The following is a 15231-nucleotide window of genomic DNA, read 5'->3' on the forward strand; positions in this document are numbered from 1 at the left end:
GGTGGGGAGGCCAGGATCAATAGTGGGTCCTTTGAAGAGGAGTGACTCCATACAATAAAGGGCAGTAAACAGTGTCTCCCGGCTTAGGCGATGGCCTCGGACATGTGTGGACAGTCCATCGCGGAGGGAGGGTTTGCTAACAGAGGGGTTATTCATGAAAGGAAAGGAGGTGTTGGTCAGGCGCGGCCGTGACTCCCAAGGACAGGGTCTTGCAGAGGAGGAAGGTTTATGACTTGTCCATGTGAGGGAGAAGGAGGGGGTCAGGGTGCGCGCAGGGTCAGAGTCGCACAGAGAGAGAGAGGTCTTATGACCCGTACATGAGAGAACAGGGGCAGTCAGATACAGCTGGGGGGCTATGTCAGCTGAGGCGAAGGATGCTTCTTCAAGAGGGAAATGGGGGGGTGCCTGGGTCAAGCAGGAGGGTTGCCTTTCATAGCAGGGTCGCGCAGAGTGCTGGGTTTCATGGTCTATGCATGTGAGAGTGGGAGGGGGGTGCTCAAATGCGCGCAGGAGGGAAGCCAGTGATTCTAATGAGTGGGCAAGAGGCCAAGGTGCCTAAAATGGCTGTCATGTACATATGGGCACGGGCTTTTACTGGCGGAGTGATACGGTCAATATTTCAGGGTATACGTGGTGCCTACAGGGAGGGGGACGGGAGAGGGCAAATGAACGCTGCTTATGTACATCAATTTTTCTATTTTCCACATGGGACGGGTCGAGCGAGTTGTTCGTCTCGAGGAAGGCGGTCAGCTGTTTATTGACGGTCTTCTTGATGACTTTGGCCGAGGAGGGAAGAAGAGAGATGGGGCGGAAGCCCTTGAGGTCTTTGGGATCCGCGTGGGTTTTTTCAGTAGGGCCTTGATCTCTGCGTGCTTCCAGCTCTCCGGGACAGTGGCTGACGTGAAGGAGCTGTTTATAACGTTCCGGAGGTGGGGTGCGATGATGCTGTCGGCTTTGTTGAAGATATGATGAGGGCATGGGTCAGAGGGGGATCTGGAGTGGATGGTGTTCATGACGTAGGTGGTGTCTTCCGTGCTGATGGGTGTCCATGCGTTGAGGGTGGTGGTGGTAGGGGTCGTTGGTTCTGTGATTGGAGGCGGAATCGGAGTCTGAAGCTGTGGTGTATATAGGCGATCTTACCGTGAATGTGGCGAGGGAGTTGCAGAGGTCTTGTGACGGTGTGATGTCGTTGTTGCTGGCGCAGGGGTTGGAGAACTCTTTGACGATGCTGAAGAGTTCCTTGCTGTTGTGGGTGTTCTTGTCCAGTCGCTCTTTGAACGATGTCCTTTTGGTGGTGCGGATCAGCTGGTGGTGTTCGCGGGTGGTGTTTTTGAGGGCTGTCATGTTTTCTGAAGTCCAATCGTGGCGCCAGGTTTTTTCGAGGGTCCAGCATGATTTCTTTGATTCTTTGAGGGTGTCTGTGAACCATGTTTTCCTGTTGCCGGTCTTGCCTGGGGGGTTCTTCAGTGGAGCGAGGTCTTTGGCGCAGTTGGTGATCCATTGTGCGAGGTTGTGGGCTGCGTTGTTGGGGTCAGCGGTGTCGGCTGGCGGGTTCTGGCTTAGTGATGAGAGGAGCTGGTCTGTGGTGATTTTGCTCCAGCATCTGCGGGGGATTTGTTGTGTGCGGTGGTGGGATGTATTCTTTTTGAAGGTGAAGTGGATGCATCTGTGGTCAGTCCGGTGTAGTTCTGTGGAGTGGCTGAAGGAGACGTGGTTGCTGGCGGAGAAGATGGGGTCGAGCGTGTGGCCGACGAGGTGGGTGGGTGTGTCAATCAGTTGCTTGAGTCCGAGGTTGGCCAGGTTATCGAGCAGGGTGGTGGTGTTGTTGTTGTTTTTCTCTAGGTGGAAGTTCAGGTCCCCTAGGAGGATGTATTCTGGTGAGGCTAGGGCGTGCGGGCTGATGAAGTTGGCGATGGTATCCCTGAAATATGTGTGTGGACCCGGGGGCCTGTAGATGAGCGTTCCCCTCAAGGTGGTCTTGGGGTCGGTGTGTATTTGGAAGTGTAGGTGTTCGGCGGCGGAGAGTGTATCTTTGGCGTTGGTCGTGACGTTGATGGTGTTCTTGTAGAGGATAGCGATTCCTCCTCCGGTTTGGTTTGTGCGGTCCTTCCGGGTGTTATTGTAGCCGTCCGGGATGGCTATGGCGATGTCTGGGGCCGAGACCGAGTTCATCCAGGTCTCAGTGAGGAAGGCGACGTCTGGTGTTGTTGAGTCGAGGATGTCCCAGAGTTCGACGGCGTGCTTGTGGACGGAGCGGGTGTTGAGGCGGATGCACTTGAGGTGGTTGTCGTTGTTGCTTGGTGTGGCTGGCGGGGGGCAGGATTGGAGGCAGGTGAATTTGCAGGTTTGACAGGTGAAGGGTCCATGGGTGCGTTTCGGGGTGGCTCGGTAGAAGGCGGGCGGTCGTCAGGTGTTGAGTATGTTGAGGGCGGCGGAGTCGTATTTCAGACGGGTGCCCTGGCGCCGGCGGGGGCCAGGGGTTCCGGCGCTGGGCGCGGTCCAGGCGTGGACGGACGCAGACAGGCTTGCCTTTGGCGCGCCTTCGGCCTCCATATGAGGGGTTGAGGGAGGGTTGTATGCAACAATTAGTAAAGAAAGAGGCAGGGCGGCTATGATGTTAAATCAAGCCATTCGAGTAGACTGTTCGAATTTAATGGAAGAAACCAAAACATTAGAAGGTTGTATCAAAAGACCAATACCAGCCTCTGAAATGTTGAAAGCTCCTCTGAGAGACATTATTGTGGCCATACAACACAATTTTATCACAATATTATCTTCAATTTATCTTCCACCATTCCAGAGTTCTTATTAAACCGTCTCTCAACTGTTCAAGGTTAGTTAAAACCCTCTTTAGTGGGCATTAACCTCTGTTAATTGCCCACCAGGCAATTATAAAGCTGAGCCAAAGGCAAAAATAAATCATGAGGAGAAATTAGCCACAGCTAACCATAAAACGGACCCATCCAAATGATGAAGATGCTCCCACTGTTGCAGGTATACTCTATGTCCAACCAATTTCCTTCCACAACTTTATTCCCACTAAATCTAGCTTTTTTTCTACCAATGTAAATGACTTGCAGGCACATGCATCAATCTCGGCATTTGCGATTCCTTAATTGCGATTTTTAAGGAATCGCAATTAAGGAATCGCAAATGCCTATGCATCAAGAAATCGCTAAATAAATTGCGATTCCTTAGAATTCCTTATTTGCGATTAGCATTTTGCGAATCGCAATTAAGGAATCCCTTCCCATTCATTCCTATGGGCCTAGAGGCCCATAGGAATGAATGGGAAGACAATCTCAATTTGCGATTCGCAATTAGCTAATCGCAAATTGAGATTGCGATTTCAAGGGTGCAGGGGTGTCCAAAGGACACCCTGTTGCACCCCTGAAATCAAACAATGCACATATGTTGTGTACACACATGCCCTAAGGGCATGTGTGTGCACAACATGAAAGTTAAAAATATGAACAAAATTGCATATTTCTAACTTTTCGCAAAATTACCATGAGGTCCAACCTCATGGTAATTTTTTCTCTCTAATTGCGAAATCGCAATTTTGTTAAGTTTCATGCATTGCTTTTAAGGAATCGCAAAATTGCGATTCCTTAAAAGCAATCGCACTTTAAAAAATCGCTAAAATAGCGATTTCTTCACTTTTACGTTGATGCATCCCAAATAGTGATTTGGGAATCGCAAACGGCCGAATTTTGCGATTCGCACCGTTTGCGATTCCCAAATCGCTTGATGCATGTGCCTGATAGTGAGGACATTTACATAGTGCCTGATAAAAGGCCTGTCCATCTGAAATTGCTGTCTGCCTAGGTCTGTACAGTCTACCTATAACTACTCCACTCCAGCGTCAATCAGTCTAAGTACTTACAACTAATCAATAGACCTGTGGCAAATTACCTGTACCTGTTCTCTTGCCATTCAAAAAGTACAGCAAACCTTATTCCCCCACCACATTACTTCCTATTAAACTGGTTTTGAAAACCAATAAAAAACAACAAGCAAGTAGTTGGATGATGAAACTTTTTCTCCTGTTATCCATTACACATTCACTAATTTGCTACAGATTTACAACCCCGCTGCACTCTGGCTGTCCATCACAGGGATTTTTTTGCTGCAACCACCATTACCCCACACGATGCACCGAGCAACATGCAAAAGTAAAAATAATATGGGCATAAGGGAGAGAATGAGCCTACCCTGACCCCCAAGCGAGTTAAAATAAATATTAATAAACTTATTTTTATTGCCCGATTTGAAAATCCTAAGCCAAATTTGCCCCTAGTGCCTCTTCAGAAATAATGCATAGGATTTGTGAATCGTTAAACAAATTAAAACAAATGTAACTCACTATAGCTATGGTTGGACAATGGCAGCATGTGGGATTGGCTTCTGGCAGGGGTTTGGCAAGGCTTTGCGGCCAAACTCTCTGTACACTGCGAAAGGCCAGGTCCTGCAGCACCCCCACTCGGTACGTCCACAGGGCTGGATGTATTACATGATTTTAAAAAAAATGAAGTTCCCTGAAAAAAAAAATGTCAAAGTGAAATTATGGTGAACTTTGGTTACTAATTTTTTTAAGGGAATTTCTGAGATTTTTTTTAAACTCGCATTAAGGTATTTGAACAAAAAAATGTCGGCAGTTTATGTGAGTAAATATTTCATTACCTCCGTACCTGTTCCGTGTATGTGAAGGAAGCTTGCACCACTTCTGCACATGCAGTAAGTACCGGTTCTGTGAGGTCAGAAGAGTTCACTGCTGTTTTATTAACCATTGCTCTCCTGTGGAGAAGAGTAGTGTGTGCCTGTGTGTGTAGGTGTGCACTCCAGGCCTGGCTCCATGATTCTGGATCTGGAAGGTATACAAAGAAAGCTAAGTGGGCCATGTAGATAAATGGGGACGTGGGCAAAAATCTGGATTTTTGGAGTTCTGTTTAGACTTCTAGATTACATTATCTGTTGATACAGACATGTCTATGAATTAAAAGTAACGTATCTTTTGTAATGTTAGATCTAGTGGGTACAACCTGTAGCTTGTTCCAGTGCCCATTTCTCTGCCTTTGACTTTAATCTACTTTTTTATTGGAGCTTGCATTCTTTGTCTTTAACTGTATTGGAGTGTTCTCGCATACCTGGCTGCTCAGTTGTTGATGGGTGATGTGAAACCATTAGCTTTCCTCCTCACTGAACTCACATTTATCCTCACAACAGGCTATTTAGAAGGTGTTTTGGGGCCCTGGTGAAAGACTACTTGCGGGTTCACATTCTTCGTACTCTCACAAAATATTTTCGAGCATCTATATCAAAGGTTTCATTTTAATAGATATTGCATTGTCACTCTTCAGAAGTTGAGAGTATTAAATAAACTTTTACTCAGGGTTACGAGTTGTCTTTGGGTACCTTTGGAAGCATGAGTGCTAAATAGAGCTTTTTTGAAAACAGTGTGGGTAAGTAACAATTATCAAAATAAGAAATGTTTTATAGTTAAGGCGAGACCGGCTCCCCACGTATGAGCATTGGAGAAAACTGTTAAATGTTGTATTTTAATGCATAGTGGACCAGTAACATTGCTTACATTACAACCGTATTTAAACATAATTTTACATGTAACTTGTAGCTTCTTTCTAATAATTAATGACAAGGCATAGTGCATTTAAAGCCCTTGGGGCAGTGGCAGTGATCAGCACATGGTAGGGTATGAGGAAAAGGTGCAAAAGAGAATGGTTTTAAAATGCACTTAGAAATTGGGTGATTTTATAACTGGTTGTTATTTGTGAAAGTGGGAATTAGCTTGGGCTGGTTCCGCCACATACTGAGCGACAATATAATTTAAATATTCCCTGACATGTGATTGACTATGACCCAGAACTATCAACTTTTCAGCGACACCACCTGTAATAAATCTGTTTCACTAATCATTAATGACTATATTTGGATTTTTATAGTGTTCTCTGCACCGCTTGTTGAGACTTTTAAGCACTATCCAAGTTGGCTACTAGGTAGGACCCCATCGTACAGGGCATGGATGTGGATGGTTGTTGGTTGTGGTGTCATCTTCAGTGCACAGTTTTCATATTATGCCTGTGCGCCCTGAGAGTGTGCTTCAAATTTGCCACAGCAGCATATAAACAGGCTTGACACATAAGGCAGTATACAAAAGTGAGTGCGAGTGTCATTCAAGGTGATCTGTGAAGCATTTACAAGAACCCAAGTCTTTGTTGGCAATCTGCATGCCATTGACTTTGACATTTATTATTCTTCATGGGGGCGATATCCAGGATGTCTGTGACAGGACAAGAGATGATGCCACCGGTAGGGGAAATGTTTAGAGCCAGGCCCCCCGTCACAAAATGCATGCACCCTCTGAAAGCACTGTTGACCACCAATAAATCACTTTATGGAGTCTACTAAGTTATGATAGGATCCTGACCAGTAGAGGCCCTATTGCTCCTCCAGTAGACCTATTCCTACCCAGGAGTTGTATATGTACCAAAACCATGAAGGCGCATCTATGCTAAGGTAAGATAATTACTGTACATCGTGGCAAAATCAAGGTTGGTGGCGTGAACTCCACTATTGCATTCAGACAGTGCTGGAAATAGAAATGTTAATCTGGGATGCCATAAATTAGGGGTCAAGGTGTAGCAGCAAAAAAGGGTTAGAGTTGTGAGTGGCGTAACCATTTCAACAAGGACAAACTTGACTGTAAATCTAATCTGGTTTACTTCATTGATCATTTTGAAACATTTTATGGGGTTAAGGCACCTGCTGCAGAGATGTTTGTATTCCCAGCAATTATGAGGGGATTAAAACGGTAAGGTAACACTGGGGTTAATGCACTTGCGGAATGAATACATGTGCTTTGTTTAGTCACAGTTGGAGCATAGAGAGTTAAATGGGCCTGCTGCACAGCACAATGAAGCCTACAGATAACCGATTTGTATTTTATATCGCTCATTTGGGTTACTGTGTTTGTAACAGGGATCTTTTTGTAACTTGCAACTCATAAGTTACAATCCTTCTAATATAACACGGCGAGCTCCAAACTGACATCAAGGAGCTACGTTCAAGCTGCAAGGCATAGGTTTGTAACCTTATTGGTTATTTTCAAGCCTTCAAACCTTTAAGGTTGCTAAAAGGGTTCCTTTTGGACTTAGGTTGGTAATAAAGTCTTATTAGTATAGGCAACCACTGCATTGCATTTTAAATCCTTTTTTGTGTGTTTTTCAGCACCAAGCACTCTTAAAGTATAATGCCTATCAATATGTAAATCCCACACAATGTAACCCTCATTGTCTTATGAAATATTTCCTTTATATGGATTTGGGCTCTTGTATGATTCATTATCTTTATGTGTGTATTGGGATGTCTAGCACTATAAAATAAATGGAATACATGTATGGAATTGGTAAGTTCTGTTGAAATCTTTATTAGTGTTATTACTCATACAGATACATCTGATATTTTTACAGTGCATGCATATCTTACATGTATGGGTTAAGCAAAGTTTAAAACCCACCTCCAATCATTGTTTTTGTTAAGCACTCGTGAATTGATAAGAAGCCGAGGTCTTTATTTACCTGCGTTGCATTGGCATCTTGGAGTTTAGCTCCTGGCTAGGATCAGACTCCATCAAAAGGATGGCTGTTGGCACTTTAAGAGAGCCCTTTCTATTGAGCCTGGCTTAAAGTGAAAGGGGTGAATCCCACTTTAAGGTTGCTGTTCCAAACGGAAAACAGACACGGGGCTGCTGAATTTGTCCCGGTATTGGCAAATTGCAGCATATCAGTATAAGGGCCAGTCCAGACACCACTCAATAATAGCTGCCCGATATGGGATCTGGATGGATCCCCCTCATGGCAAGCACTGTATTCATATATATCACACAACAACAAACATATGCCTAAAATGAGCCTAACTTCACCCCTCACATCAGGACAGCACTCCTCATGCAGTTTGCAGTTTTCCTTTCAGGCAGGTTTTCCCTTTAGATCCAGCAAGGATCTTTCCATAAAGTCTGTTATATCCTTTAGACTTCCAACAGGAGGCCAGCACACACAAGCCCTTGGAGATTTCCTTCCCAAGCAGGATACCACAGCAGGGCAAAAAGAGGAAGTCATTTTCCTCCACCATAGACAGAAGTAGCAACTGCAGGTCAACCCCACACAGCACACAACAAAGTGAATGAATGAATGAAGACAGATTTGTATTGCGCAGAACTTTGCCCAGGGGCATCAAGGCGCATAGAATGGAAAAAGCTGGAAACGATGCACAGGATGGAAGAGGGAACTACTGGTAAGCTTTAGTGAAGAGCCAGGTCTTTAAGGCTTTGCGAAATTGATCAAGTGATGGGAGGCCCTTGAGCTTATCCGGGAGGAGGTTCCAGAGCTTCGGGGCAAGAGCAGAGAAGGCCTTCCCTCCCCATCTGGCCTTCTTCGTCCGGGGAGTGGACAAAACCCAGATCAGTTGACTGGAGTAGATGTTTGATTTGCTCAAACGCTCTGTCCATCATCCCCTTTTGTATCGCTTTGTGATAGATGACGACACGCCACACTTAGGTGGATTTAGGACTATGCAGCCGGATTCAGGACTAAGCAGCCTTGGCATTCGCCACGGGGACATTTAATAGCACCGGCCGCTTACTATTGAGCAGTGTTTTGGGCACCGGCACCTGCTATATTACAAATCAAGCAACGCTGCCACCTCTCTGCAGCCCTAGTGTTAGCTACATCCTAGGGGACCAAGTGTGATTGCAGGACTCATGCCTACTTCAGCACACATTTAGACATCAAGACTTCATATTAAAGTGTTTATTGGAAGTGATTGTGCGCTTCCGTAAACCAGCCCCCTCCCTTCCACCTCGCCCCAAACCCTTCTCTCTCTGATGAGCAAATTGAATGAAATCTCCTGCCGTCCCTGGACAGTTAAACTCATTACAGCCCATGCGTTCCCTGCCAACAGGAAAGGGACGTATTTTGCTTTTACAGCAAGATGGAGAAAACACAAATGTGTGCGTGCAGTGGAGTGTGTAGTGTACTGTGGTGATGAGGGTGGGGTGAGAGAGGAATGCTGGACTTGCCTCAGAGCCACCATCTCTACCCACTGCAGCAGCAGCAGCAGTGATAACAGACCCAAATCCCTGTCATCTTGATATAATCTGCAGCCGTTGTCTTGATCGAGTCCCGGTTGGGCCCAATACCTCTTTGTTGGTTTCTGGCTTTGCGCACCAAGGTTTGTTTGTGGAAGGCAATTCAGTAGATAAGAGACTAACTAAAAATGTGTTTCAAAGTCGTGAGTACTTTTGAATTAGCTGGGAGCTTTCACCGTGGCTTCGAACCAGTGCTTAATTTGAGCCAGTGGTTTCCGGTGTTCAGCACTGGCACTTAATTGTCGGCACTAGCTCTAGTGACAGTCCAGTACATGGTGGCACTGTCTTTTTAAGTTTGAGATGAGCACAACCAGTGTGTTTAATAAGTCAAAATACTTTAAAATTTTCTGAACTGTATCACTTGTAGGAGTGAGATGGTATGTAGTTGTGTTGGTGCATTGGCAGCACTCGCAGGGACAATGTGTGGTGCAGGCTGCTGTGACCTCCCAAAAAGGGCCCTAGCACTAACATTTTTTACAACCTAAGCACTGCTTAGGGCTATCTTCTGAGAGAGACAGGAAGCATGAGGTTAGCAAGTTCCTGCAGGATGAAGAAGTGTTGGTAATGAACGTAGATTCATAAAAATAGCAGGGGTAATGGAAGTGACACCACACACCTTTAAACGCAGTTCCCCCACTTGAAAATTCTCAGGATTGACAGTTCTGATGATGTAAAAAAACAGAACCAATATCACCCGTAACAAAAACACAGGGCCTGATACACAAAGGGAAATATACATTCATATATTTGTATGCATGTTTCCTTAATTTTACACCTCAAAGTAACTCTCTGCTTTTTCCTATTCACCATTTCCTCCTGCAAGTGTATTCATAAGCTTAAAGTTACAAGTAACTTTACAACCACATTTTATGTTCCGCTAAGTTGGCGAATATGTCTACCACCGTAGCTTAGACCTTTTCCACAGTGATTGGGGCCCTCTGCCACCAAGGTCGTAGCGGCACGCATACCGGAGGACCCCCTGTAGACGACCGGCACTTGATCGGAACCGATGGTGTTGTGACTTACTGACATCGGCCACCTTCACAATAAGGACAGGAAGGAGAGTCTAACCCTGCCTTACTCTTTCTGCTCTACTAGAAACGAATATCAGGAAGAACCCCCTGAAGTATTTATATTAATTTGGAAACCTTGTGAGGAGCTGGTCCGCGCACAGCATTTAGAAATCCGGATAAAGACAGGACTTATTTCCCAAACAGATGCAATAACCATATGGATAAACTGAGTCCATCTTCATACTTATACAGCAAGGGAGTTTTTCTCCATCGCTACTATCAAATATAGAAATTCAAGAACCCCCTGATTTTAGTCGTTGGTGTATGTAGTTGTTTTTTGTCTAATTGGTTTTTGGCCCTGAAGAAGGTGATTTAAATATCAGCAGTCACCGAAACGTACGTAGGCCGTACGCATCAAAGAACCTCATATGTATAATCAACTTGTCATATGTACAGAGAAAGAAGCAACCTTTTGTAAATAATGTTTAAACCAAAAAGTGATTCGTTTTTAGGACTTCTCTCTCATAATAACCTCTCAAGAACAACTCTGTGTCAGTTTAGTGTGTTTTTTGTTTATTATGTCCAATCTGTTCTTTTAGATCGGGTAGTAAGTGTAGTAGTATGCATGATGGAATGAATGATAATAGGATAAGATTAATTGCTTAGGGTTCTTTTGCTTAAGCTGAATCATGTTTTGTATAGCTTGATTTAGAGAACGTGGTACTTAAATCTTTTGTATGTAAACAAATTATTTTGTATTTATGATAAAAAAATATATAAACCGAAAGGTAAAATGAGAAAAATAATAAAAATAATGTTTGAATAAATTACATGTCTTCTTCTTACATTTAGCATCCTTTCTTAAATTTATGAGAAGAATATCACTGAAAAAGAAATATAGGTCTGATCAGAGGTACTTCTTTAGCTTTGGTCTTTTTCCTCCCTCCTCTGGACCTAAAACTATACTGGGAGAACTCTTCCTCTATAATTCTTTATCACATGCCTATGTCAACATCCACCCATTTGGTAAACTTCTGATGTGGAGGTGTCCAATTGAGGTCTCATCATCATGGGGAGATATGTTGTACATATAAAATTCTATGGGCTTGGTGATGCTTTGCAGGGTTACTCCATCCCAGACTGAGTTGCTAATATTGGGCAATAAATTATGGTTCAATGGTGTAGGGGAGAGGGAGTCCACAGGACTGGGTCCCCTGCCTTTGCTCACCGCTACATTCCTCTATGTGGTTTGGCTATCCTCCGGTTGGGAAGCAGCTCTGTGAATCTTGGAAGGTTGGTCAAGCTGGCACTAGACTTGCACCTCCCTCCTTTTAACAGCTTTTTCCTTGTCATCGGACAAACAGGAAGACAAACAGCCGGCCGATCACATCCAAAAGAGTTTGTGAGCTTGGCTCTAGTTGTTCTAGTACACTCTGGGGGTTTGCTCACCTTCGCTTTGGTCCTCAAATTGTTTTAGGTTTTTTTCTTGTGATATAAAAGCACGGTTTTCGGAGTAGGGTCGAGTATTGCTTAAGTTATCTTGTGGAGCTGAAGCTCTGATTTTGGAGCCGGGCTGAGTCTTTCTGTAATACATTCTTCTTCCAAGGACAGCTTGTGTCTTTTTTATTTCCTATTATCGTGTGTGAGTGTTCCTTAAGAGACAGCTGTGTAAGTTTAGAAGCATACATCATTGAGTGCACTTTTGTTTTTGTTTATGTTAATTAGTTGAAATATGAGCAATTAGCAGGTTGTTAAGATATAAATAGCAGTTTTCTTATTAGCACTTTTGATGCAGCCAGGAGAGCCCTAGAGTCTTGTCAAGTACTGACAGACCTTGTGCAGCAACAAGGAAAGGAGTACAGGGTGAGGCGGGTGCCAGTATGCGCTGGAACATGTTTGAATCTTCTTTAAATCTTTCTTGTGTCTCTCGTCCTCGGCTTAGATTCGACACTGAGCTTGCCCAGGCAAATGAAGAGGTGCAGAGGGAGAAGATCCAGAGAGAGAAACTGAGCAGGGAGAAGGATATGCTCACATCCGAGGTTTTCAACCTCAGACAGCAGCTGGAGGTAAGTAGGGTCTGTCTGACTAGTTCTCTCTGAAGTAATATCCTCCAGGTTATGCTGCCAGCTCGCATTACAACTTTCAGACTCTGATCAAGGAGCCCAGGTCACCTCCTCCTGTCTCATAGATGAACCATTTTATGTGCACAGGTTTACTTCAGAATCTTTTGCGTCTTTCAGGCCAGTTTGAGGAAGGGGAGGGGCAGGGTAAGCAGAAGTGTATTTGTGTTCATGCATTTTAATAGAACTTTCTCAAGTGAACTGTTATGAGATAATAATAATAATGGTAAAAACATAGCAATGAATGAATTGCCGAGTTGCAATAAAAAATTTAAACAATGGGAAATGCGGCTTTGAAAAACAATGGAGAATGAGAAGCAAATTAGGTTAACACCTAACCAGACTAAGCTATAAATAGAGGGCAATTCCCTTATTTTGAAGCATTTAAAGAAAGTGATCTAAGTACATCTTGGTAGTGAAACAGATAGAGGAAACCTTGACAAAGAGCAAACACTTCCAGAAAGTAAATTGTAACCAGGTAAGATTAATACATTGGAGCAAGTCTTTGATTGTGGTGTAAGTTTGTGATTGTGGTGCAAAGAAATTGGAACTTTGATAGAAAGATCAGCGAAAAAAGGAGGCCTAAAGTATCGGAAAAAGAGGTTCCATTCAAGATAAAAAGCTGACTAAAATGGCATGGTGAAAGTAAGAGAGTTTTGGTTGCATTAAAGGTTAATAAGCGTATAACTACGAGTGCAGGAAGTAGAACACAAGATTACAAAGAGTCAAATACAAGGGCAAGACTTTATGAAGAAGACAGAGGAAGAAAGAAAGTGCAAAAAGACTCAGTGGAAGTGCCTGGACAGGTCAGTGTGTGAAGTGCAGAAATTACCAAAATTGTTATAATACTAGTATTAAGAGGAAGGGATTTGGAAAACACTCCCAAGTTAATAGCAGATAGATTAGAAAAGTTACAGTTAGGAGGAAAGTCTATAAAGATGTTAGTCATTGGCATGAAATTGAGCCCAAAGGGGGAAATATTAGCTGCCAGGGAAGTGGTATTCATTGAGAATAAGAATACCAAGAACCCACCCCCTCGGGGATTCCAGAGCAGGTGATGAGCAATAATGTCCTAGTCAAAAAACAGAACAGGAGCTCAGAGAAACTTAGAAAGTAGACCAGGAATGAACAGAACCAGAAACGTCTACAACGCTTTGAATACAATAGGAACATCAGCCATTTAAAATGTAATAGTAAGAGCAAGCATCCGAAATGCAGGAAGAGACAGAGTTAGAATCTGGATTCATAGGTATTTGTGAATATCTGAGATGCTTCAGATAGTTGCATAGGAAGAAAAGAATACGCATTTGCATAAATATATGGATCAGGCAATGTTTTTTTCAGATGGGGCAGAGCTGACAGGAGGTCAGACCAGAGAGCAAGGGAGAAATGACAGAAAGTGGGGAAGTTGGAAAGCAGCAAGAGCTGAATAATACAGGTCTAAAGGCACGGCACTACAGTTGTTACATTTAAGATCAGATTTACGCAGCCACAGTTAAAGATGACAACGAAGAGAGAAAAGGCCAAAGTCAAGAAATAAAAGTGATAAAGGAGGAGGAAGCAAACGAAGAGTAGGAGTGTCGGTGTTCTAGAGGTGAAGTAGGTTACCCAATCACAAGAGAATGTTCCAAAGGAGGATAAGAAATGAATCGAGTATGATATTGAGAATTGATAGTAAAGCTATGTTGCATTCTCTAAGCAAGAGTCTGCATTACAGAAGATTGGCCAAGTGAATGCTGAGAAAGAAAGAGTCACGGTTGGGTAGGTTTATGAGAAGTTTTAAAGATGGAAGAAGTAGATGAAGGTAGCTGGGAAGGTATATTCTGTGAGTTAGCTGAAGATCGGGTATGAAGAGAAGAAAGATGCAAATAAAATTATAGAAGCAAGGATGCATGTCTTAGAAGCCCTATTGTAGTGGACTCCAGGTCTCTGCTCATGATGGGCGGTCCATTGTGAACGAAGACCTTAAATATAGAGCTCAAAATTCCTATAGCAAGTCAAAGAACTTATGCAGTGTCTAAATCTTTGGTGGATTTTTTAACTTTTACTATTGATATCAGCACTTTGTGCATTACAGAAACTTAACAAACAATGAATAGAAATGCACGTGCAAAAATCTGTAGGAAAACAGAAAGTGCTAGTAAAGATGAGGAAAAACTAGCAAAGGCGCACTTTAAAGAACTCTTCTTGCAAACTTCAAGTTGTAAATAAAATAGTCATAACCAATTGCACGCTTGTTTGTATCTCATAAATATAAATAATGTCATAAAGAGAGAAAAATAAAGTGAACTGATACACAATGACAATTGCAAACAAAATATGTATTGCATTCTACCTAAATTCCACACCTTCCATTTTACCAGAATAGAGTGAAACAAAGCATGGTCTAATTGTGCCGAATATTTTAATACTACTTGGGAGAAAATATTTAGAATAGCAGAGGTTGTTTTTCAGCATGTGTTAGTAAAGTGACATTTTGAAGTAAGGTATACGGCGTGCAGTGAGAGTGAGGGAAAGGGTAAGTGATACACTCCATAACGTGCCTTGCACTTACTTACCATTCAACACATTCTGGTGACTCTCCTCCATCATGTGACGCACAGGACAAAGACTCAGAAATCCAGGCACTTACACAGAAGGTAGAGCAAGTGGAGGTCGAGCTACAGGATGCCTCGTCGCAGGAGTCCAAAGATGAGGCCTCCCATGCCAAGGTGAAGAAGCAGCTTCGAGACCTCGAGGCAAAGGTCAAGGACCAGGAAGAGGAGCTGGATGAGCAGGCGGGCAGCATCCAGATGCTGGAGCAGGTATGGATAAGTAGGGTCGGGAACTGGTGGCCATGGGGTGACAGGCAGTACTCAGATAGAGGACCACAACATGGGCAACAGCAGTGAGGGCCAAGAAGCTGAAAGCACAGGGATAGTTAACTATTTTAGGG

General features: G+C 43.6%; 1 protein-coding gene across 22 annotated transcripts in view; it reads left to right on the forward strand.

The window, feature by feature from the left end:
• The window catches only part of MYO18A (myosin XVIIIA), a 778205-nt gene that overhangs the window by 553837 nt on the left and 209137 nt on the right, over positions 1 to 15231 (forward strand). For all 22 annotated transcript variants that reach the window (XM_086955115.1, XM_086955123.1, XM_086955114.1 and 19 more), the window contains 2 exons: positions 12119 to 12242; positions 14900 to 15100. In XM_086955115.1, the coding sequence (XP_086811241.1) occupies positions 12119 to 12242; positions 14900 to 15100 (325 nt within the window). The remainder of the gene's footprint in view (positions 1 to 12118; positions 12243 to 14899; positions 15101 to 15231) is intronic.

This window comes from Lissotriton vulgaris, chromosome 2_1, assembly GCF_964263255.1.
Source record: "Lissotriton vulgaris chromosome 2_1, aLisVul1.2, whole genome shotgun sequence".
NCBI classification, from domain to species: Eukaryota; Metazoa; Chordata; class Amphibia; order Caudata; family Salamandridae; genus Lissotriton; species Lissotriton vulgaris.